The sequence below is a fragment of the Sinocyclocheilus rhinocerous genome, unplaced genomic scaffold (genome assembly GCF_001515625.1).
Source record: "Sinocyclocheilus rhinocerous isolate Xijiao unplaced genomic scaffold, SAMN03320098_v1.1 scaffold1330, whole genome shotgun sequence".
Classification (NCBI taxonomy): domain Eukaryota; kingdom Metazoa; phylum Chordata; class Actinopteri; order Cypriniformes; family Cyprinidae; genus Sinocyclocheilus; species Sinocyclocheilus rhinocerous.
Window position 1 is genome coordinate 485,357 of NW_015665026.1, and position 24,627 is coordinate 509,983.

General features: G+C 38.9%; 2 protein-coding genes across 10 annotated transcripts in view; both read left to right on the forward strand.

Annotated features, from left to right (window-relative positions):
• LOC107730968 (GRAM domain-containing protein 1B-like) overlaps positions 1–12,001 on the forward strand; it is a 53,255-nt gene extending 41,254 nt beyond the window's left edge. For 4 of the 7 annotated variants that reach the window (XM_016541924.1, XM_016541926.1, XM_016541927.1 and 1 more), the window contains 18 exons: positions 233–253; positions 5,384–5,468; positions 5,671–5,774; positions 5,984–6,079; positions 6,154–6,234; positions 6,327–6,442; positions 7,034–7,187; positions 7,355–7,547; positions 7,644–7,790; positions 7,978–8,096; positions 8,208–8,350; positions 8,497–8,600; positions 9,092–9,295; positions 9,419–9,509; positions 9,889–9,900; positions 10,838–10,945; positions 11,292–11,412; positions 11,729–12,001. In XM_016541924.1, coding sequence (XP_016397410.1) covers positions 233–253; positions 5,384–5,468; positions 5,671–5,774; positions 5,984–6,079; positions 6,154–6,234; positions 6,327–6,442; positions 7,034–7,187; positions 7,355–7,547; positions 7,644–7,790; positions 7,978–8,096; positions 8,208–8,350; positions 8,497–8,600; positions 9,092–9,295; positions 9,419–9,509; positions 9,889–9,900; positions 10,838–10,945; positions 11,292–11,412; positions 11,729–11,812 — 1,983 coding nt within the window. In that variant the 3' untranslated portion in view covers positions 11,813–12,001. Of the gene's footprint in view, positions 1–232; positions 254–5,383; positions 5,469–5,670; positions 5,775–5,983; positions 6,080–6,153; positions 6,235–6,326; positions 6,443–7,033; positions 7,188–7,354; positions 7,548–7,643; positions 7,791–7,977; positions 8,097–8,207; positions 8,351–8,496; positions 8,601–9,091; positions 9,296–9,418; positions 9,510–9,888; positions 10,046–10,837; positions 10,946–11,291; positions 11,413–11,728 lie in introns of those variants that run through there. The other 3 variants (XM_016541925.1, XM_016541929.1, XR_001638733.1) reach the window with 2 other exon arrangements.
• Positions 12,002–16,435: 4,434 nt separating this feature from the next.
• git2b (G protein-coupled receptor kinase interacting ArfGAP 2b) overlaps positions 16,436–24,627 on the forward strand; it is a 12,619-nt gene continuing 4,427 nt past the window's right edge. Inside the window, exons 1-19 of one of the 3 annotated variants that reach the window (XM_016541930.1) lie at positions 16,436–16,651; positions 17,860–17,993; positions 18,336–18,448; positions 18,534–18,639; positions 18,802–18,888; positions 19,229–19,359; positions 19,466–19,560; positions 19,658–19,703; positions 19,806–19,811; positions 19,899–19,950; positions 20,149–20,221; positions 20,325–20,422; positions 20,512–20,623; positions 20,709–20,851; positions 20,923–21,075; positions 21,208–21,417; positions 21,682–21,771; positions 22,859–22,941; positions 23,051–23,242. In XM_016541930.1, coding sequence (XP_016397416.1) covers positions 16,597–16,651; positions 17,860–17,993; positions 18,336–18,448; positions 18,534–18,639; positions 18,802–18,888; positions 19,229–19,359; positions 19,466–19,560; positions 19,658–19,703; positions 19,806–19,811; positions 19,899–19,950; positions 20,149–20,221; positions 20,325–20,422; positions 20,512–20,623; positions 20,709–20,851; positions 20,923–21,075; positions 21,208–21,417; positions 21,682–21,771; positions 22,859–22,941; positions 23,051–23,242 — 1,979 coding nt within the window. In that variant the 5' untranslated portion in view covers positions 16,436–16,596. The remainder of the gene's footprint in view (positions 16,652–17,859; positions 17,994–18,335; positions 18,449–18,533; positions 18,640–18,801; positions 18,889–19,228; positions 19,360–19,465; positions 19,561–19,657; positions 19,704–19,805; positions 19,812–19,898; positions 19,951–20,148; positions 20,222–20,324; positions 20,423–20,511; positions 20,624–20,708; positions 20,852–20,922; positions 21,076–21,207; positions 21,418–21,681; positions 21,772–22,858; positions 22,942–23,050; positions 23,243–24,627) is intronic. The other 2 variants (XM_016541931.1, XM_016541932.1) reach the window with 2 other exon arrangements.

Here is a 24,627-nt window from a genome sequence, read left to right on the forward strand (position 1 = left end):
AGATAGATAGATAGATAGATAGATAGATAGATAGATAGATAGGAATATGTGGACAACACACAGGTATACCTGCAGATTTTGAATTAAACCCTGTGATGTGTGTATAGTATGTATATAGTCTAATATACGTGTTTGTATGTATTTGAATGACTACCTTAAAAACTCACTCTAATGTTCCTCTGTTCTTCTCTTGTTTCTTCCACCATCAAATTCGGATTCTTCAAACACACAGAAAAGTCAAAGCTGGTATAACGTAAGTCTGTTTTTATTCTTTTGTATGTTCTACTTATATCAGTGATTTTTGATATTCAATGTTGTGTTGTGTGTTTGTATGATATTGGCATTTAGGGCTGGGCAGTATATTGAGTTTGTATGATATATCAATATATTTTTTATGAACGATATGATATGAGGCAATACCACCTACAGTATATCGATATACAGTAGTCTGATACAAGCGCATCTGAAAAATAGCAGAGGACACAGAGTTCGCTGCTGCGGGGAAAGTGCATAATCCAATTTGTCCTAAACATGAGATATACTTATATAAAGGGCTTTAAAATAACTGGTAGGATATAGTTAGCACGTATAGTTTAAAGCTGTTTGCCCCGTTAGATGCTCTGACAGATACATGTGCTGCCTACAGAGACGCAACTTGTGCTGTTTAATGTGTTTGAAACGTACATTTCACACATATATTCTCCATCTTTATGTGTTAGAAAGTCATAGAAATATTTCCATTTTGCTGTCAGGAGCTCATGAGCCTTCTGCATGTGATTTTCCGCTAAACTTCACAGACTTCAGGGAACATGCGCCATAAAGGAGCGCAATACGGTGACCGAGAAGTGCAAAGCAAATCACAATTCTGAAAACAAAATAACAAATTACAAACGCAAATGCAAGTCTACAAACAATTTTAAACCTACAGGTAAGTGTATTTTATGATAGCAGTAACTGTAAAGTGACTATTGTAAAGGGGTAATCAAAATATAATGCAATTAATCTGTGCTTTTGTTTTTATTTCTTTCATTTTTAGTTTAGTGAATTTAACTTCTGCTTTAAAGAGCATTGATTTAGTTTTTAGATTGTAATGTTACGATGTAATGTGATTTTAGCCCCTTTTTGCACATAATAGCCCATAGCATGGTTACTTTCACTATATTTGTTTTCATTGTCTTTAACCTGTAACTTCGTGGCATACAACTCGAGAAAAAAAGAAAAAAAAAAAGAAGCTAAACATATCTTTGGAAAGCTGATTCCATTTTAAGATACAATCAACAGAGCAGGTATAATCAGTGTCTTTGCCAACAAGGCTTCATGCTGTGATCCCATTGTGTTTTCCAGCTAATAGCTCCCAGCTATTGTCATCTGCAGTGCAGGCATCTGTTTACAAAAAAAAAAAAATGTAGGCAGAATTTTTTTCCTTTTTCAGTGTGTTCAAAGTTCTATTACTCAATATCAGTAAGACTTACAGTGACACTCCTAAACAGAACAAACCTCAGAGTGTCGCCTTTCAAAAGAGACCAAAACCATGCATATACTGTACTCCAAATGGTTCAAGAACAGCATGCAATTTACTTTGGGTATGCCTTTTGTAGGCGTTCTAAGCAAATTTTACAGGAATGCTAAGGGGTTAATATAAACATTGCTACATTGGACAACACTGGGCATGGCTTTATCAGTTGTAGGATGATGAGAATCATGTGAATCTGGGAGGTTGTCTCCTCCCAGTGTTGTTTGAGTTAAACTGCTTTCACAGACATTTTCATGTTGGAAATGATTACCTCTTTCTTCTGTAAGGCTGGATGTTTGACCTGACTTTTCCCAGCATTTATTTTCCTGTGGGAAAGAATAGATTTTTTTCTTCGGGTCAGCCAGCTCTTAATGACATTTTTTCATCATTTTACAAGTGCCTTTGTGATGTTTTGTCAATGTGTTATGGTTGGTCATAACCTCTGGGCCATCTCTATGAAAGTGCACTGCAGAATGGCAGAACAAAGCCTGCAGTGTTCTTTCTCACAAATAAACAGTGTTTCTTTTTCTGCCATGGATCAGGCTATGTTACTGCTCGAACATAATACAGCTAAAAATTTAAATGCATAGTATAGCTCAGATAACTTGGTTCTGAAGGAATTTGATGAAAAACATTTCAGTTCATATGAGATTTTGAGGTCTCCTGAAACTCATGTCAGATTACTGTTTTCTCTCTCTCTCTCTCTCTCTCTCTCTCTCTCTCTCTCTCTCTCTCTCTCTTGCGAGAATAATCTGTGAAGTTCTCTTATTGTCTACATTTTATCCCTACATTTTACATTTTAAATATGTAACATTTAAATTATTTCCCCATAATCACTTTAAAAGCAGAATTGAATGTTTATATAATGCACACTATTTTGCAGTTTTTCACAGGCATATTTTTTTGCAATTTGATGGACAAATACTGATTATTATATTATATTATATCATATTATATTATATTGTTTTATTTAATGCATTTTCATTGCTGAAATTCCACTGATAAAATAAAGTGAAAACATGAATTTTCAATTTGAAGCAAGTGATCTGCACCAAATTTTGACATGTGAATGGATGATAGTTCAAACTTGGCTTAAAAATGTAAGGGGGGTACAAGGGCAGTCTGAATGAGTATGAAGCTTCTGCATGTCTCCATAAACAGAAGAAAACAAGATGTGTGGACACCAGCAGCTGTGTGCAGATAGCAGTGCCTGTTAATAAAGATCAGCTGGAAACAATGATGCTGGGACTCTCTCCTAGTGTGAGCTTATCAGAAAATATTAAACTTTGCTCATTTTTGTTTTTCCTGGGTGGACAGATGAGACAGACACAAGCTGTAAGATGTCAACTGTAAACACTCTTCTGACATCCATTCCAGTTGGGCATCAGTGAAGAAAAAGCATTTTCGCCACAGGACTGTAAATAATCACATCCCATGTGGTCGCGGGGAGGGTCAAGTCATTTTTATTTTGTAGCGCATTTTACAATCCATTACGTTTCAAAGCACCTTTACAGAAAATGATGCATTAGGCCTTCAAACCCTGAGTGAACAAGCGAAGAGCAACTGTGGCAAGGAAAAAAAATACTCCATATGACGTTAAGCCAGCAGAGAAAAAATCTTGAGAAGAACAGGACTCATCCTCCTTCTTCTCCAATGACCACACCTGGTTAGATTTTGGTAACTATCTCAAATGAAATACCAATTTGACCCAGACTTGATTTGGCATCAAGTGACAACCCAACATAGTTGTTCAAATAAGGGACTTTCTTAGAGCTTCCAAAACAAATGCAATGAGATGATTCTACTGAGTGTCTTGCTCCTGAGCTGAACAATGAGTCTGCCTCAGTAGCGGCCTGAGATGTTTTGATTGAGAGGGGATTGAAGGAGAGGCCAGAAAGAGAGATGATTCACCCATTTGGCATCCCCTCAACGTCCCCCCTTCCTCTAGCGCAGGAAGTTAACTAGAGTTCGTTCACCCCGTGAGAGTGCGAGTATGAGGGAGAGAAGGAAGACTGAGGCGTTGTCCTTGGCTGCGCCTAAACACTAACACCATAAAATGACTTGTGCACAATGGGGGCCTCTGTGATTCTCTCTCAAACTTTCTTTATCTCTCCATCCTATATTTTCCTCCACCTCCCACTGTTTTGATCTTACTCCCACCTCATGAAGCCAAAAAACTTCTGCTTTTCATGCTATTTTTTGGGGGTTTTGTAATGAAATGAAAACATTTGTGGAAGCTGAAGTGTCTTGTTCAGGCATTAAGCGTCTCAGGGTCTTCAGGAAACTGACAACAGCAGCTATCACTGCAGTATAAATGGTGTTTTTGCAACATTTCTGGAGAGACATGAAATCTAGGTTGGCCTGGGATTGGGAGGGGTGTAATGACAGTCCTAGGAGAAGCATATAAATCTCACAGCTCTTCGATCATGAGTGAGAAAAATGTACAGCCTGAAGCAAAGAGCTTACTACATCTTGACACGGCCCCTCCTCTCTCTTCTCCTTGGCATTCTATTGGCCAGCTGGCTTCCCTAGCTCCTCCCCCTCCCTGTTTCTCACACACAAACATTCTCTCAGGCCACTCCCATTCCTTTTGGCACAATTGTTTTGTAGAAAGTCTCAGTGAGAACTCTTTCCTGCCATAGTAAAGGGTTGCTTCAGCTCAAGTTGGTCTTTCTGTGAGATTTAATGAGACAAATTTTGCATCCTCTGGGAAGAAATTTACTCAAAAGCGACTCACAGCAGATGAACGCATCTTGGCTTGCAAGGATATTAATGTGTGCAATTTTGAATATGCATGCTGAAGAAAGAATTTTGAAAGAAAAAATATTTTTTGAAACATTGTAAAGTGGCAACGTTCCTCAGTTATTGGCTGGATCTGGAACTGCTTCTTGTATTTTGTAAATTTGGTGGATCAGCAGGTGTAAACCCTAAAACAAGAAGAGAGCAGCTGCAAGGAACATTTCCATTCTGAGAGCATCAAGTGATCAATTCCAAAGGACGAACATCACTACATGTTACCACTAACTGTCCTCTGTGTCTTGTTAAAAATTTGACTCATTTCCTGAGGAAAACGTGCTCCATTTTCATTGTCAAGGGCGATGTGTGTCTTTCAGTGTGAGGATTTTTCCTGCTGCATGTGGAAGATTGTTTGGCTGGTGTTTAGGTGCTGAGACTCACTTAAAAAACAAAATAGGTAATGCCAAAGTACAGTTGCAGAGGTTACTCCAGGTCATTTTAGAACGTGGCCTGGTGAAGCTGCACTGGAGCTCAGGTCACATGCTGAAGCATTGCACCACTGTCAGGAGCTGAGACAATAAGTGGCAACGTCTCCACAACTAGACAGGAGCGATGGAAGTCCTCTGTTTTGAGGCTGAGTCTGATTGGCTCTACGACTGGGAGGCGGTCCAACAACCCGAAGTGCCCCTGTGTGATTGGACGGACTGGGACTGGGATTCTGAGAGTGTTCCTGCTGTAAGCAACCAATCAGAGAGGAGAAGAGTAGACAGTTATCTCCCTCCTCTTGTTTAGCTTTGGTTATGTTAGATCATGAGCATCTTCCAAACTGTTTGTGGTTTCAGTCAGGACTGGCCTGCAGAGGAACTGAAGTGCTTATTCAGTACATTGGCGTAGATAATGAAGCCAACAGAGCATTGAAAATATATATTTTTTGTAAAAACTTTTTTTATGTTGTATATGGGGGACACAAATGGCACCCGTTTTGTATAATGATCCTTTACAGTTTGTCTTCTTTGTACCCTCTCGGAAATGCTGAATGTTTTGACTGTCTCTGTTTGGATGTTTGTGGCTGTATGTGTGTTTATGTGTACTGTACATAGCTGGTCTCATTCTCTCTCTCCTCTTGTCATTCAGGTTTTGAGTCCCACATACAAACAGCGAAATGAAGACTTCAGGAAGCTCTTTAAGCAGCTGCCTGACACAGAGCGCCTCATTGTGGGTGAGTCTTATATTTGATCTTTATGCTACGGTATAATAGGTATTAAAATTTTCACAACTTTTATAAAAAATGTAGATCCACTAGTGATAGCCTATTATATTTTTGGTGTGTGATTGGAAACAATATGTAAAAAAAATATGTATGAAAGGGGCTGCTGTATCCTAACATCCATGACCTCTGACCTCTCGCCTTATCCTGACAGACTACTCCTGTGCCCTGCAGAGAGATATCCTCCTGCAGGGTCGCCTCTACCTCTCTGAAAACTGGATCTGTTTCTATAGCAACATATTCCGCTGGGAAACGCTGGTGAGTTGATGAATTACTCTCATCTTAGAGGGAATCAGTCTCTCATGCCATATTCTTGAACCGCTGAAACAGAAAGCTGTGTGAGGGGAAGCAGCTAATTTTGCACGAAAATCACATTTCTGCCTTTTTTTTTGAAGATACAGTGAACATGCTGTGTTGAGATGTGGCTTCTGCTGGTTTGTTGAGTTTGTGGTGTCTTGTGTGTGTAGCTGACTGTGAAGTTGAAAGATGTTTGCTCCATGACGAAAGAGAAGACTGCTAGACTCATCCCCAATGCCATCCAGCTGTGCACAGACAGTGAAAAGGTAAACACAGGCCTTTGACTTTTGCATAACACCAGTAGTGTACCAACACTAAACATCTACATGTTCTCCTCCAGCACTTTTTTACCTCATTCGGGGCAAGAGATCGGACGTACATGATGATGTTCAGACTCTGGCAAAATGCTCTACTGGAAAAGGTTGGACAAGACATGGCATTATATCCAGTGATCTGTTGAAAACAAATGCTTGGTTGCCATGTTCACCCACCGTGTCTCTTGTTTTTATTTAGCCATTGTGTCCCAAAGAGCTGTGGCACTTTGTCCATCAGTGTTATGGGAATGAACTGGGTCTGACCAGTGATGATGAGGATTATGTACCTCCTGATGACGACTTCAACACCATGGGGTGAGTTTTCCCCTGTCATGAATGTTCAACCATTTAGGTGATTCATAATTTACAAATCTCCACCCTCTCTCACGGCTTTGTTAGAAGAGGTCCAGAAAACATATGTTAATTCGTAATTTAAGAGATTTCTACATTTTCATGTGACACTGAAGACTGGAGTAATGATGCTGAAAATTCAGCTTTGCACCACAGAAATAAATTAAATTTTTGAATATATTAAAATAGAAAACTGTTATTTTAAATTGTAATAATATTTCACAATATTACTGTTTTTACTGTATTTTTGATTAAATAAATGCAGCCTTGGAGAGCATAAGAGACTTGTTTTAAAACATATATTTAGCCACTCTCGATTCAATAAATTAAAAACACCATCAAAATCAGCAAATCAAAAGTACCCAATCAGATATACCTAGTCAAACTTGGTGCATCCAATATTCAGATGACCATTAATTTGTTGTAGACATCTTCATATCTCCTTTTCACCCACTATCCATCGGTCCATCCCATTGCTATCTGTGGGAGAGGGTCTATTCTTCTGCCCGAGCTGGTAATCTTGACCTGCAGCTGTTGCCCTTCTCCCTGGTGCAGGTACTGTGAGGAGATTCCCGCTGAAGAAAACGAGGCCAATGACAACTGCCCCAAAACCCCAGATGCCAAAATGGACATCAGCCCCCAGCTCCACAGGAAGGTTTTCCCCAACAGCAGTCTGAATTCCACAGACAGCACAGACGCTCCGGTCAACGTAAGCACCAGATCCCTTCACACAACATATCACTGCGTTACTGTGGGAATAGTAGTTTGTATGACATTAATGGTTTAATGTTGCCATACCTGACCACTACACCATAATGTTAGGATGGCAAACGCTACGTATGTTTTGAGTGATTGATATTCTTTCTGTCTGTGTAGTTTGACGTGCCCCCAGTGGAGGACTTTAGTGGCTGTGTCCCTGAAGACCTCCTACCCCTGCCGTTACCTGACAACAAGCTGCCAGAGACTAGTGGCTCCGCCCATGTCCCCACCCCCTCACCCTCCCTTGACTTCAACGACAATGAGGACCTTCCCACTGAACTCAGCGACTCGTCAGAAACACATGATGAGGGTGTGTACGCTCTCTCAAAAACGGATTTTTACCATTTGTATATACTGCACCACATCTGGTCTGACACACGGACTCTTCCTGTTTCTGTGTTCTCAGCAGGGGAAGTGCAGGCCTTCCAGGAAGATCTGAATGGGAAACTGTACATTAATGAAGTGTATAAGTTCAGTGTGGATAAAATGTATGACATCCTCTTCACTGAATCCCAGTTCATGAGAGAGTTTCTGGAGCAGAGACGCTTTTCAGGTTGACCATTATGGTCTGTCTGTCTGTCTGTCTGTCTATCTGTCTATCTATCTATCTATCTATCTATCATCTATCACGTAACAATCATATATCTAACAGTCTTTATCCAACTGTCTATCTATTTGTCTGTCTGTCTTTCTGCTTATATCTGTCTGTTATTGATTTCACCTTTTTTTTCTCTTTTCAGATGTGGTCTATCACCCATGGAAGAAAGAGGACACTGGTAATCAGACCAGAGAGATCATGTACACCATCTCCCTCTCCAATCCACTGGCCCCAAAGACGGCCACAGTCACAGAGACGCAGGTGAGCTCACCAGAGCAGATAAACAAGCCACATACAGTATACGGGACGTGTTTCATGTAGTTTTGTCTTTTGATTACGCTGTGAAAAGCTGTTTCTTTGTTTTTCTTCCAGACTCTGCACAAGGCCAGTCAAGTGAGCGAGTGCTACATCATCGACGCTGAGGTGATTGCTCACGATGTCCCGTATCACGATTACTTTTACACGCTCAACCGCTACATGCTCACCAGAGTCGCCAAGAACAAGTGCCGCCTGAGGTAAAGCTTGTGCTCTATATTTATTCATTCTTTACTCTATCTTTAATCCAATAAATATCATTATAATATGTAATGCTCTGTGCTATACAACAACATTTATAGCATGTAAGGATAAAATGCTGTGTTTTTTCTTATGAATCTAAAAGGGTATCAGCTGAACTACGCTACAGGAAGCAGCCATGGGGACTGGTCAAGGGCTTCATTGAGCGAAACTTCTGGAGTGGCCTGGATGAATATTTTAGGTATTTAGGTAAGTTTTGGCAGGGATTAATAAAATAAAGCTGCGGAATAAATTATAAAAATCTACACCTGACCCACTAACACTTGCAATCTCTATTCTTCTTCTATTCTAACTACTTGTTTTATTTTGATTATATATATATATATATAAAATTGCTACATGGTAGACTAACCGGGACTTGTCACAGCACTTATATATTGCTGCTCTTTTGTTGGTTTGATTGCTTCTATTGTCCTCATTTGCAAGTCGCTTTGGATAAAAGTGTCTGCTAAATGACTAAATGTAAATGTAAATAAAAATGATGAAGATAAACAATGTTTATGCCAATAATGGTCTTGAAATGAACTTAAAATCAGATCAAATTTTTTAAATATTTAATTTTATTAAATTTTATAGTAAAAGATAATAAAATAATAGAAATAAAAACGCACAGGACATGATAGAAAGAATAAAGATGAAAACAATATCTGTTTCTTTCTCTCTCTTTGCTCTATGTGTAGAGCTGGAGTTGAGTAAGGTACAGCTGGTGCTATCTGAACCTCACACACAGTCTCCCAAATCCAAAGCGCTACGCACAGCTACAATGAGGCGGAGGAAACGGCCCCTGACGCACATGAGGCAGCAGCACCTGGACGAGGCGCTCAGCCCCGTCACCACACCTGAGGATGAGAAGAGTGTCATCCATCGCATCAAACACGTGGCAGGTGCGACATTAGCCAAATCTCAAAGACACTTTATGCATTATCCCTGGATAATAATGTTGTTTTGTTGTACTTTTAAAGTACTCTCTCTCTGTGTTATTGATTATAATGTATGTGCTGTCGCAGGATCCACACAGACCAGACACATCCCAGACCATGGATCTGAAGGCCTGGCTCTCTACAGTGTTTCCAAACTCCTGCTTATAATCAGCTCTGTGTAAGTATTCTCAGTGGGAATTAAACAACAAAAAACTTATTTTCTCCACTCCTTTTCTCCCAAATTGCTCATTTTAGCACGTGCATCTCATTTATGAAGCAAGGTTCCTGGTATAAAATACAAGAATTTGATTTATACATACTGTAGCATGATACAAAAGTATAGAGTATGCCTTTTTAAAGTCTGAGGTCTGATTTCATTCTGATTAATCTTCATACTGTGTCAGTCTGTGTCAGATTAAAAGGTTTCTCCATTTCTTTCACATGTTTCATAGTGCCTGTATAAGTAGCTCAAACTGTTGATCAGCTGGAATTTGTTACAGTCTGTTGTTCTTTGGCTTCATGTCTTTTCTCTCTTCTGTTTTCATTACATCCTGCAGGATTTGTGTAAGGTATTCGATGCTTTCATCTGTATGAATGTTGATAGGCACCGATCCCGTGGGAAAAACTCGAGATATTCTCTATTCATATTGGTGAAACAGATCTGGCAAACTATCCAGTGCATATTTGTGTTTGCACTCTGGAGAGCGTCAAAAGGTTTCTGTTTACATCGTGCTTTAGCGTTTAGCGTTTAGCAATGTAGCCAATCACAGACATACCATTGATTTCTTGAATGCAATTGCCAATCAGAGGCGTTTAAGTTAGAATCCACTCACCGCTCAAAACACCAGAGTTTTTCGGCCACATACACGCTGCAAAGTTTCGGGAATGACATTCACATATTTTATGCTGGATTCACACTCGAACGAGTAATGGATGGGACAAAAATACTGTATACGTGAACATGTTCATTGAGGCTAGAGCACACTCACTAATTTTTGAAGCACCCTCAGTATTTAACTCTGGAACCAGGCCTGGATAAATCTGTGTTTGAGAAGTTATCATTATCAGTAGCTCATATTTAGGCGATCGCATGGAGATTTATGTGGCAGTAGGCTATGCTTCAAAGTTGGAAAAATGAGCAGGATATTTGGTCATTTACTCTGTGAAAATCTCTATACTGTTAAAGTAAACATTAATGCACACAGGCTTCATTGAATACTCCTTGCATTTGTTGATTTCATCTTATGTGTGGATTACTGGGTTTTATTTAGTGTGTACAGCTCTGATAAGTAATAAACAATGTGATAATGCGGCTGGCCAATGTTAACTTTATTTTAATAAAAACACAAAACATGGTTATGAAACATGGCAGAAACATAAATCGGCGCCAATGATGAGCGTATAAATGCTGTCAAAACATTTTCAGCTGTACTGAGGTTTTTTTTGATGTAGCTGATATAGAGCGGTTTATAAGCTGATCTGAGTTTGTCCTCTTTTGTTCCTCAGCCTGGTGCTGCTGGTCTTTTTGAACATGATGCTGTTTTATAAGCTCTGGATGCTGGAATACACTGCTCAGGGTTTGACTTCCTGGCAGGGTTTCAGATCTCATGAAAGGTAACTAGATCCTTGAATGTGTTTATTTGTTTATTTGTAACTTGTCCTGCACTATTTGTGCCACTCTGCAAAACATGATTTTAGTCATCTGTATTTTTGTTAGTTTTCTTACAACATCAATTTAATTGAGAAGCAGCATTGCATAAGATGGAAGTTCTTACTTCATTACACACCTAACTCAGCATATATTCTCTAAAAGGTCTGATTATCTTCTTTCTTTTTCAGATTTTGCTTTTCAAGTCAATTTTTCCTAGGAAAAAATACTGATTATTAAACACATTTTCAGCATTTGAACATGAATTATACTTGTGTGAGGAATGTTTTTCGCTCTGTGTGTGTGTTGCAGTAAACTTCCAGAGACACAGATTGAATGGGCTCAACTTTTGAAATCTCAGCAGCGTTACCATGAAAACGAGCTGGAGAAATGGAAGGAAATAATAAAGTCGTCTGTGCTTTTGTTAGATGAGGTAAGATCGAGTACAAGTTTGAAATATGTGAAACTTTCATAACTGCATCATATTAATAAAACAATATAGAGTGTAAAACAATAAGGAATAAAGAAACTTAAAGGGATAGTTCACCCAAAAATTTCAATTCTGTCATCATTTACACATTTTCATGTCATTCTAAACCCATATGCCTTGCTTACTTCAGTGGACCCCAATAGGTGAAAACTGGAAGAAATAAGTGGTCCATATGGTTATATTCTAAATGTTTAGAATGAACTATTCCTTTAAACTGCAATCACTACAGGATTTCAAAGATGTATTTGTGTGTTTACAGATGAGAGAGTCTCTAATGAAGCTACAGAAAGGTATCGGGTTAAAAGACTACAATTCAGACAGTGAAGAAAGTCGCTATCACTGACAAACAGAGTCCCGGCTCAGCGAATGTGATGAACATCTCCACATGTAAGCGATCAGATGAGCTGAGCTGAGCTGGCATGGTAAGTGGGCGGCACTGACTGAACGGCTCTCACAGGCCAGCTGACAGCAGACACTGAAGGAAACCCAGTACTGTAAGTTCTCTGTCTCCTCCGTGATGAAAGAGATGGGGAAAAAAAGGAAAGCAGTCGCTTGATTGGTATTTTCATCCAGGGCTAAAACAAACTCAACCAAAACAATTCAACTGTAACTGCAAAACGGACACAGACTCCCTGGTTCAAACACTCGGAAACCTTCAGCAGATGTTGGAACTCGACAGCATCCCTTTTTTAAAACCTTTTGGAGTCTGGGACCAGATGAAGTAAATATGGAGTTGCTATCAGCAAGTGTTACGTGGACATGTACACATTTATTTATAAAAACAAAATATGGAATTGAATGATATTATGATGCACATGAAGACATATAATTTCTATGTAGAGCTATATTTGTTGCCAGAGTACATTTGTAACAGGCTTCCATGGAGAATCAAGGCTGGTTCCTTGATAGATTGCGCCATGGTGCATCAACTATATGCAACTGGTTTATCCTCCCGTTTGGAGGAACGACTTCTTCTGATTGGTTGATTTGCAATGGCGAAAGAGCCACGGTCACTAAGGTTGAACGGTAGAATCATATACCATATACTTTGTTCCCAAAGTTTCAGGAATGATTCTGCATATTTATACAGGATTCTCTCTCGAAATAGCACTGATTGACAAAGTGATAACCATAGCAATGGATGGGTCAAAAACATACTAAGGCTAGATCAAGCTAACTTCAGAAGCACCCTCAGTGATCTAATTCTGGAACTGGGTCTGGTGCAGAGTAAACTATAAGAAATCCATTTTAGCTTGATTTCCCTGAAAAGTGAAACACTGTGGCTCTGTGGTGCTATCAAAACATCCCAACCATCTTGACACAGCATTGGCTCAAACAATAGCGTGAGTTTGGGGCGGGACCCAAAGTTTTATTTAAAAAGATGGTTGCTAACAAGTGGCTAAATGGGACTACAGAGGTTGTTAGGCAATGAAAAGCAAAATCCATCTTTTAAAGTTTTATGTAAAGACGAATCACAATCAAAGTTGTGATCACTTTTGAAGACTATCATGATCGTAGACTTTTGGTCACAGGGCTTATTTTCTGCAATAAACCTAAAGCCAATGGAAAAATTATTTTGGGTTTTTGGCGAGGGAATCAGGGTGATGCTAACTTTTGTCCTGCAAAAATGTGTCATCACTTCAGCGCTCTGTTGTGAGGATGTGTATGGGAATTGGGATGCAGCCATCAAGTCAACCAAACCTCTCATGCAGTAACGGTTGTGGAATATTAGTGGTTAACTACAGCAGGTCCACTCCAGCCAATAGCATCCATTCATTTGTGAATGAGTTATTGTTACATTAATGTGTTTCTGTTCTCCCTCAGGGTTCATTTATATCCTGCGGGCAGCTGTACACAACTTCATATTGCCAAGCTTTGATTTTAAAGCCATTCCATGATTTTTTTTTTTCTTTTTCATGTTGTATGTTGTTTTTGTGTTTTGATGCTGAACCAGCTGCTGGACGGGTGAGAGATGCACATTGGTCATGTGATGTGAGAAAGTATGGTTTTATTAGTGTAGTAGAGCTGGAGAGACTTTTATCTTGAAGTGTTCTTACAGAAAGACCAGCAGCTGGTGTGTTAAGACGGAACTGTGAAAAATCCAGGTTATGCTTGAATTTATAAAGAGAAACTGTTTAGAAACTTACATAATAAAAAATCAACCTCATAAAAAAGGTTAGCTCTAACCTCTTGAGGTGTCATACGCAAAAACATTTCTCATACAAACTCCCACACACAAGTACTGGAGTTGATGGTTTTTATAGTTGGAGCTACAGTCCCTAGAGTGGCCTCTATTGAAATTGAGCCATTGGTGCTCATGTGGGCGACATGGGTTCGAGTCTAGCTTGTTTTAATTCCCAATCATGTTCCCTCCTTTCCTCCTCATCAAGAATAGTTCAACAGGCCAAAAATTAAATTAGAAATGTATTTAATTGGTTTGATCTATTTCTAAGCAGCAATTTCACAATCAATCTAAAGTTCTAATGTGTATATTTAAATATCAGGTGGTTTTGTGGAGTCTTCCACTAGTTTCTGATTGTTTTTAGTCCTTTAGTATCTATCATTGTTTAAACCAATGTATGAAATAATGAAAAGAGACAGCTGATTGCTGTCTTATGTGATGTGAAACTGTCTCAGATGGACTGGTCTAATGTGGTCACTATGAGCCAGTCCAATTTATTCAAAGCAAATGGATCTTAGATGATCATTTTGTCTTGTGAGATTCTGGGCACGTGTGTTTCGGAGCCTCTGCAACCCCCTGTTGGCTTTAGTGGCAGACCCCTTATCCTACTTTAAGCAACAATGGCAATAAGAAAATAGTAGATAACTACAAATATCATCTGCAGGCTGTAGTGATCAGCTTGCACTGTTCATGCTAGGGGGTCAGTTAGCTTTTAAGGGCAGACCACACACAAAATATATTTTTCTTGATACTTATGATCATAGGAATCAATCCAGGAAAGGGACTACAATTCATTCATGTCTGTATTCATCCTCATAGTCATTAAACCAAAATGCAGTATTAAATGTGCAATGCGTGTTCAAGTAGAGTGTGTAAGTACTGCTGAAACTCCACATGAACCGTCTGTGTGAATGTATTTTCTAGCTGAAAGACGATCCTTCATTTGGACATAACCTGCTGAGTTTGGAAGCACGGGTGATTTAGAAGGCATAATGTCTTTTGATGTCAAGCATTGGGAGGCCACAGCAATGGTGCCACATTGCTCACTGTCAGGCCCTAAAAGTATTATTTTTCAAGTTCTGCTGACAATATTATTTTGTACTGTAGCCTATGTACACAGACAGGATGGTTGCTTTCCTATGGCCATGACTGTTATGGTCTAGAGATAGATGGGAAATTCATGTATGATGTTTATTTAAAGGTCATGTCAAAGCCAGGAGCAAAACACTGAGGTAAAAACACACCGGGTTGTTCTTTATGTTTATTTTATTTTTCCAGAAACATTGAAACAAAAAAGAATATGAATTGTAATTACAACAGTGAGGTTTTTATTTTAATTATTTAAATTTTTATTTACAAATGTATATACACACAATTATACTGCAATGTATGTATATGTTGTGTACAGTGCACATCCTACATGCGCTGGCTGCACTGTAGGATGCCTGAAAACCTTTCAGAAAAATAAATAAATAACTTGTTCTTTATGTTTATTTTATTTTTACAGAAACATTGAAACAAAAAAGAATATGAATTGTAATTACAACAGTGAGGTTTTTATTTTAATTATTTTAATTTTTATTTACAAATGTATATACACACAATTATACTGCAATGTATGTATATGTTGTGTACAGTGCACATCCTACATGCGCTGGCTGCACTGTAGGATGCCTGAAAACCTTTCAGAAAAATAAATAAATAACTATACAATCTGTGTTGTCAAGAATAGATGGAATGAATAAAAGTATTTAAAAGAGATTTTTATTGCATTTCTTATCACTTGCTACATTTTCTGAATTTTAACTTTATTTTTTTATTATTTTTTTCCTCTCAACAATAATTATACATACAATAAAGTGTGGAAGACAATCATAAAATATATCAAATGGACTATTAAAAATAACATTTTTATTTCTTGAATTCTGTTAGTGTTTGTCTCCACCTTGTGGCTGTGGCACATACTGTACATTTTTAAAATACATTTTAGTAGGATTAATCTGTGTAAACTACTAATTTACCCCAATGTCAAAAGTGTCCCAATTTACCTGAATTGACATTTAAGATCCGAAAGTGGTACCCCCTTTATCCCATAATGTTTTAATGAATAATTATTTAATTGTAATTTATCTACGAAGATGACTTAGAAGACATAGAAGGTAAATTGCAGTAATTGCTCATTTAGAGACATGCTCTACTTGGAGATCTCTAGGGCCTTTTCTTCTAAATGCCCCAATTAATCTCAGTTTTTCAGGGAGAAAAATTCCTTCGAGACTCACCAACATGACCCATATAATTGATGAACAGAACAAAGAAAGGTTCCTACAGATGATATAAGATCACTGTGTAAAACAACACTGAGGTAAGTAAATGTCAACTTGTAATTTATGCGCAGAGAAAGGCAAATCAAGTGGCCAAAAGGTTTACGTTCTCCATATTTCACCGCCAGATATTTTAGCCAATACATATTTATTAAAATTAGTGACATTCAAACAATCATTAGTGTCAGAACACACGTGTCAATACTTTGTTTTTCATTAAAATAAATAAATTAAAATATCGTTAAACCCAGGGTCAGAAATTAACCAGGGGGGAAAAAATCCCTCATATTAAAAAAAATAAAATAATAATTCCTCTTTTCCCCCCTCTCGTTTGCACTTATGAAGGAAACAATAAAAATGACAACACGCGACAAACTAACACGCTATTGGTCAGTTGATAGTGGTCGCGTCGCGTCGCTCGCCTCCGGGCCTGCAGCTTCATAATGTTGGGCGTCATGTTGACGAACACCCGCCCATGACTGCCGATCTCCTCCTTTTCCAGGAAGTAAAAAACGCGTCAAATAAGGAGGAACAAGGTGAAACGCTTCCTCCTCATATCTGTCCCTTTCCCTCATTAATGCGTTAATCACATTAATGTTTTAGATTGTCGTGTGACGCAGCTGTATGATGTCCATTAGAGCGCGAAACAGAGAGATCTGCGCGGACTGTAGCGCGCCCGGTAAGACAAACAAAACAAACATCAAACAAACGCAGATGAGATCCTGCAGGGTTTTATTCAGACAGATGTTTAGAAACGGAATTTATTTGAGATTATTCTCAAGCAAACGCAGTAATAATCCTCAGGGATTGCATGGATATGGGTGTCTGAATAAAACAGAGCTCGGTGGTTAAAGAACAATCCCGATATTCCCACTGGAGAATAGAATACCGCTAACCGATGATGTTCAGGCCCTCGTTTAAAAAACAAAAAAACTAATTTTTACATTCAGATCAACCAACAAATTGTAGTTTCTCAATTTCTACTGAGAAGTAAAACCACAAAATCTTTATTTTAATGAGAAGGGAAGACGTTTCAAAAATATATGGAAACCAGTTTCCATCAAAATATCTAGTTACCATTGTCGTAACAGTTATTGTTATTATAATAAAACATACAATTTAAATAACTTGGTTATGGACAAGTTGTTATTAAAAAAGGGGGGAAATGTAGTCCAATACATTAGCCAATTCACTTTTTTAAAACAACTAATACCTACACAGATTGTTTTTTATTATTATTATTATTATTATTATTTAGCGTATGAAAAACTGGTTATTTGTTTTAGTTTCATTTGATATATTTTGACACAAGAAAAACTATAAAAAATCATCTGCGGCTATAAAAACACATTAAGTATACTTTTTTATTAATAATAATTATTAACTATTATACTATTATTATTATTATTTTTTTTTAACTATTATATGCTCTTATATTTATATAGCATTGTTTGCGATCCAACTGGTCTAAATGATCTACATAAATTTAATCTATATTTTGGTCTATATCTGACTGTTAAAATGCTATTTGTTGCTCACCTGAGAATAAATGTAAAAATCTGAGTTATTATGTAAACAATGCATTAAATAAGTTACTGTACTTCTTTTACTTTATTGACAGCAGCACTTGAATCCTAATGATAATGTATTATTTGTGAATGATCTAAAGAGCATGTTGTGCTTCAATGGAAACAAGCACATCTCTCCATTTGTACAAAAGAGTCACATGTATAAAGGTAAATGTATGGCAACTTGTTGCTCAAACAAGTTGTAAGGGTCATTATGAAACTAAAGGAAGCATGTCTAGAAAACTGCCTTTTGAGGGGAATTTGTATCTGTGTTGTGCAATACTTCATGACTCGCAACGCTTTTCTTTCTCCCTCTCAGATCCTCGTTGGGCCTCGATCAATCGTGGAGTTCTGATCTGCGATGAATGCTGCAGTATTCACCGAGGTCTGGGCCGCCACAGTTCTCAGGTCCGGCACTTGACCCAAACTCTGTGGCCCCCCTCACATCTCCAGGTTAGCTTTGCATTTCCTGAGGTTCATTAAAAGGAAATGAGGCGTTGTATCTTAGTTCCTCAGACAGGAGTAGAACACCGCAGTCTGCACAGCTGCCCATTCTAGCTTTGTTTGTACGCACCACACTACAAGATAAAGTCAGTACACATCACGTCCATCTTAAGTCTTGAATTACCAGAAGAGCTAAACAAGTCATACTGCATTAGGCTAAATTCAGACCTGTGGTGAATTCTGTAAGCTGCCGCAACATCCGTCTCGAAACTTCTCATGTGTCTGATGTTGGAGTCACGTTTTCTGTCTCAAAGAGGAAGTTGAGGTGAAGTGTTTGGTGTTTATCCACAGATGGTGAAGTCCCTGTACAGTAATGGAGCGAATTCAATTTGGGAACACAGTCTTCTGGATCCATCTTCCATCATGAGTGGAAAACGTAAAGCCAATCCTCAGGACAGAGTCCAGTGAGTCCCATATATCGTGACGTTTAGAACCAAGCAAATCTCTCAGCATGAACATGCTCACTTTGTTGTTTATCTTCTCTCTCAGCCCCAACAAAACAGATTTCATAAAGGCTAAATATCAAATGCTGGCATTTGTTCATCGAATGCCGTGTCGTGAAGATGATAGTGTTACAGCCATAGACCTCAGCAAGGTAATGTAATAATAATAATAATAATGACATGAGTGGACAAGAACCTCTGAGATGAAACTGAGATTCAAACAAGGCATATCAAAGATCTACATCTGATGTGATCTTCAAGTTCTTGAGACCAAAACCACCAAATAAACCATGAATTCGCCCTTTTTTTTTCAGCAACTACACTCTAGCGTTCGAACCGGCAATTTGGAAACGTGTCTGAGGCTGTTGTCGTTGGGAGCACAGGCTAACTTTTTCCATCCAGTAAGTTTTAAAGCTACTGCGACATTTTCTGTTCTAGGTAATGTAATATTAAAACAACATATTAAAAACAATAACTATACCAACACTGAAACTGAAAAAAAAAAATCTCTGAATCTAAGCATAGTTGATGATATCTGATTTCAGAACTCAATTTTGACCAAATGTGTTCTGCATGACAGTGTATATAGATATCTTTGTGTCGATCCACTGCTAAGGTTGAATAAGGTTTCATTGTTTTGCTTTGTTTTCTATTTAATGGATGCGCTACATAGCAGGTATTTAGCTGTATTGTCCTTAACTGAATTATTCCAGTGAATGCCACGTCATTTGTTTTCTTCAGGAGAAAGGAAATACTCCATTACATGTGGCCGCTAAAGCAGGCCAGCTGCTACAGGCAGAGCTGCTCACTGTGTATGGAGCAGATCCCGGAGCACCAGACAGTTCTGGGAATACTCCTATTGACTACGCCAGGTGAGAGAGAAGCAGATCTGAGGGATCAATACAAAGATTCAATTATATGTAGCTAGAAGTTTTCAATTATGTTTAATGTTCTGTGATCTGTTATGTCCTACTATAGGCAGGCAGGACACCAGGAACTTGCAGACAGACTGGTGGGGATCCAGTATGAGCTGACAGATAGACTAGCGTTCTATCTGTGTGGAAGAAAGCCAGGTCAGTCCACAGTATCTCCGTAAAACAGTACAGCATGTACCTTAAAGATTTGAGAGCCTGAAAAGACTGTTTTTTGTTTGTTTGTTTGTTTTCTCAGATCATAAAAATGGTCAACACTTTATAATTCCTCAGATAGCAGACAGGTAGGATAAGTTCGCTTTTGTATCACACCTGTCCTTAATCTGTTTTTGATTAAAATACTTAATTGTAGAATTGGTTTTCTTTGCTGGCTCCATATGGATAAGAAATGTGTAAGTATGGAAGTAGAACCTGTTTGTCTTGCTAGACTAACTTATTATCAGATGATAACAGCTGTCTTAATTTTATTTTACATACAGCAGTCTTGACTTGTCAGAATTGGCCAAAGCAGCAAAGAAGAAGCTTCAATCAGTAAGTTGTACAGTAGTTTGCTGTTTTTCTTTTTTTTTTTTTTTTTTTTGCCGATACAAAAATGCCCAAATTTCCTTAGAGACCCGAGGAAAGAATTTTTATATGATTTCAGGTTTTTTTTAATCAATTATTTATCCAATATCTTTTTGACACCTGAGATTTGCTGTTTGTATAATAACCTTGTTGTGCTGCTCTCAGCTCAGTAATCATCAGTTTGAAGAACTAGCTATGGATGTTTATGATGAAGTTGACAGAAGAGAAACAGATGCAGGTTAGAAGTGTCATATCCTGATCTCTGCCCATTATTCCCCTCAAAGTACTTATCCTGATTTTATCCTAACATTTTGAATGGTGTCATTCTTTTGCGATTATAGTCTGGCTTGCGACTCAGAACCACAGCACCTTGGTAACTGACACCACGGTGGTACCTTTCCTCCCTGTCAACCCTGAATATTCTTCCACTAGGAATCAGGTACATTGACAAAGATGCATACTCACCTTCTAAAATGGAGTTGGTTTGATAATGTTTGAGTTTCCTTCTGTTCGTGGTGTTTGTTGCAGGGACGTCAGAAGCTTGCAAGGTTTAATGCACATGAGTTTGCAACGCTGGTTGTTGATATTTTAACTGATGCCAAGCGCCGTCAACAAGGAAATACTCCTGATAATTTCAAAGGTGATGAAGGGGGGTTTTGGGTTTTTCTTTTATCATGAACCGTATAATGCATAAAGCTCAACTTCCACCCTTTGTTTCTGTCCAGATAATGTAGAGTTAATTCTGAAGGATATTGGGAACCGTCATGGCAGTGAAAGTTCTGAGATGGATCAGCCTGATTATGACAGTGTGGCATCCGATGAGGATACTGAGCAAGAACTAACATCTGGAAAAGACGAGCGGACCAAGGTACATCAGGAGTTCCTCTGGGTGTGTAATTGTGCATGGGACCAAATTTTAACTGTGATCTCTCTTCTCAGAGCTCAGAGTCCTCAGACTTGTCGGACAGCCCCATCACTGTGCAGGAGTTCATGGAAGTGAAAAGTGCCCTCACCACCTCTGAAGCAAAGATCCAGCAGCTCCTCAAGGTCAACTGCCATCTTAGTGAGGAGTTGAGACTCATGCAGAGCAAGGTAAGCAGTCAGATCACACCTCAACATGATTTAAAAAATCAAGTATTTATTTTTTTGCCATCTCGCCCAGCCCTACTTAACACTCCCATCTTTGCTCCAAATGCCTGACTCTGCTTGGCGCCTTTCTTTCAGTTGAACTCCCTCCAGAATGAGAACAGCACTCTGAAATGGCATACACCTAACAGTTTGGCAAGGCCGCAGGACCTCCCGCACAGGGCAGCTCCACGTGGCTGTAGGGCCATGTCGATGTATGAGACCGGCTCTGGTCTGAGGCAGTACCTCCCTAGAGGAGAGACCGTCTGCCCTGACACAACCTTGACTCTTCAACCACTGCCATCAAATGTAAGTACAAACCAAATCTGGAATTGGTTTCAGTACTCCTGTTTCATTCAGGGCTCTACGCTTCATAGTCGCACGAAGTAGCAAATGTGACTGAAATGGTCGCACTGTAGAGCCCTGTCATTATTCCCTTGGTTTTAACTCATTTAGTAACCCAGTGAATCGTCACTTCAGGCATGCTTTTGATAGCCCCTATTCTCTTTTTGTGCATTCATATAAAAAAAAAAAACCTTTGCCCACTCAAAACATAATCTGAACCCTTTTTAGATTGGGAAGGGTCCCCCGGTGACTGCCTTCTCCTCCCTTCCCACGTTCCCCTCAACTCTGTCCTGGTCCTGGGATGAGATAACCCAAAGGGTGAAGTACCTGCTCAGTGAACAGGCTGTTGAAAGGGCTCCTCTTTTATCTGTCCCCCATTCACTCAGTGCATGAACCACCGATCTATCCAACCAATGGACAACTTGTACCTCAGCTGGACTACTAACGTTAAACCGTACACACTACAAGAGACACCAGCCATTAACATTACTCACAACTCTGCTTGATGCGTAAAGCAGTCACTGGCTCTCTGATATCTCAGACCCAAAACATACTCTACGCAAGTACGTGAATGCAGATGTTTCTAGCTACACAAGTTTGATGTTGTCCATCGTTTTGAAATGTATCCGAATGTAATCCAAGTATTTACATTTTATATTTTGGCAGATCCTTTTATCCGAATCAACTTGGATTAAATTTTTTTTTAGTTAATTCATAATCAGTTGAACCCATGACCTTGGTGTTGATAGTGCAATGCTTTGTCTTCTTTAGTTGAAGGTCAACTGCTGTCATGGCAAAGCAATGGTTTGAAGAGAGTCTTATTGAGCAAGTTAGTTAAACTGTTAACATGTTTATAGCTAGCTATTTGAATAATAAAAGTATTTACATTTTATATTTTGGCAGATCCTTTTATCCGAATCAACTTGGATTACATTTTTTTTTAGTTCAAACCCATGACCTTGGTGTTGATAGTGCAATGCTTTGTCTTCTTTAGTTGAAGGTCAACTGCTGTCATGGCAAAGCAATGGTTTGAAGAGAGTCTTATTGAGCAAGTTAGTTAAACTGTTAACATGTTTATAGCTAGCTATTTGAATAATAATGCAGACCAGATAAATAATGCAGATGTTTGAAGGTAACTCTATCGCCCCCTTGTGTTTTGAGGGTTTGTTACTGGATTGGTAATGCGAAAACATGTTAAGTATTTACAACATGGTGGCCAAGCATCTGCGTGTGATTGCTTGCGTTGAGTATATTTCTGGTTTACAGCTCTGTTATGCTGATGTTTTGATACTACACCAAAAGCATGATGCTGTGTCTTCAAGCTTTGAGTGAGCACCAGTTGTCAGTAACAGGTAGCATCCCTTGTTTCTGCAGAAAGCTCACTGTGACTCTATTCCTGTTACAGGGATCCACATTAGACGCCCAGAGCAGCATGCCAGAAAGTGACTATGATAATGCACTGAACCACATTGAGATGGACGAGTCTGGGTTTGTCTTGAACCTTTTGTTGTTTTAAAAACTAATATATATATATATATATTTAAAAAAATGTATTTTATATATATTTAATTATTTTTACACTGAACTTTCCCCACAGGTCAATGCAGAGTAATTTCTCCAGGGCGAGCGGCTGGCCTGGCGATAGTACAGTGCCGCAGTCAGAAAACCCATCTGAGGGCGAGTGTGACTCGTCTCTACCGTGCACAGAGGACGTCATCAGCAAAACGGAGCTGATCACTAAGAACATCCAGGAATTACTCAGAGCTGCGCAAGAGAATAAACTTGAGAGGTAAGAAAATTAGTCTGGCCTTTGTGTGGCCACAGCATGGGTAGGTTTATTGGCATAAAATGGGTGAAAGGACCCAGTCTCCAGTCGGAAACTCCAATGGCATTTAGCCCTGGGGACACAGTGTCTCCTTTGTCTGTTAAGCAAGTGATGGGATTGTGTCAACACAGCTGGGATATTCTGAACACTGACTGAGCCTTTGTTTCTTGACTTGTGCTGGTTTTCAGTCTTCGGTCAGTGCAGATCATTATGCATTCATGGGAGAACGATACGATAGGTTAGCATTTCACTCACCCAGATCTGCACTTCAGATCTCCTTTCACAGTGTAAAAAAAGTCACTGTGTGGTTGTTGTGGTGTTCTGTTACCACCAAGAACCACTAATTATTAGGGATGTGCGGGACTAGTCGACTAAACGGTAGAGCTCCTACTAGTCGACACTGAAAACAATAGTCGATTACACGACAGAAAAAAGAAAAACAAAAACATGATTTTATCATTCAAATTACCATCATTTTAACATTGCATTTAAAACATTTTAAATAACAAGTTAAAATAAAACGTTTGAAAAATAATACATTATTTTTAAAAGTTTATCTGGGCGGAAACTAAATTTTTACCTCAGACCTCGCATGCGTTTTCTTTGTGTCAGTTGCGGTGATTTCAAAAATGACCATGCGAAAGACGAGAAGGTGTGGGATTATTTTGAATTAGAAGGAAACGGAAAAGTTTTGTGTAAACTGTGTAATGTCAAATTGTCTTACAATAACTCTACTGGAGCGATGCGTAATCATATTCAATACAGGCACGTAGGCGTTAGCTTAGAGGCTGGCCAAAGCCAGCAAATGTCAATCACGTCATTCACTACAACCCGCCGCCGCTGCGATCCCGTCCGCGCCGTCTATTCCTTTAACGAAGACCCACTTCGGTGGTGGTGCGGGATGTCCAGGCGCTTTCTGAAACTCTTATCGGCTTGCTTTTCGTTATCTCTGCGTGCCTGCGACTTCAGTTCCTGCCGAGCGCGTTTTTTCAAGTGCAGGAATTTTATTGTTAATCGCCTCAGGTCCCGTCTTTCACCAGACCACGTTGATAATTTCACTGAACAAATAACGCATGGTCTAAGTAAGTAAAATGGGCATTGTTGCATTTTTTTGTTTTTAGACGATATAGCCTACACGAAGTACGTTTTTAAAAGCCGTTTTAATGCTATCTCTTGATAAACCTTCCTATTGTTTTCAACTTGTGTTTTAATATGTTGGCTAACGTTATATGAAGATTAAGAATTCTGTCAGGCTATTGATTGATTTTCCATTGTTCTGCATTTCCCCAGCTGATTTGAATAAATAAGCTATGCTTTGGCCGACGTTAGTGTATACTCTTCTTTTTTTT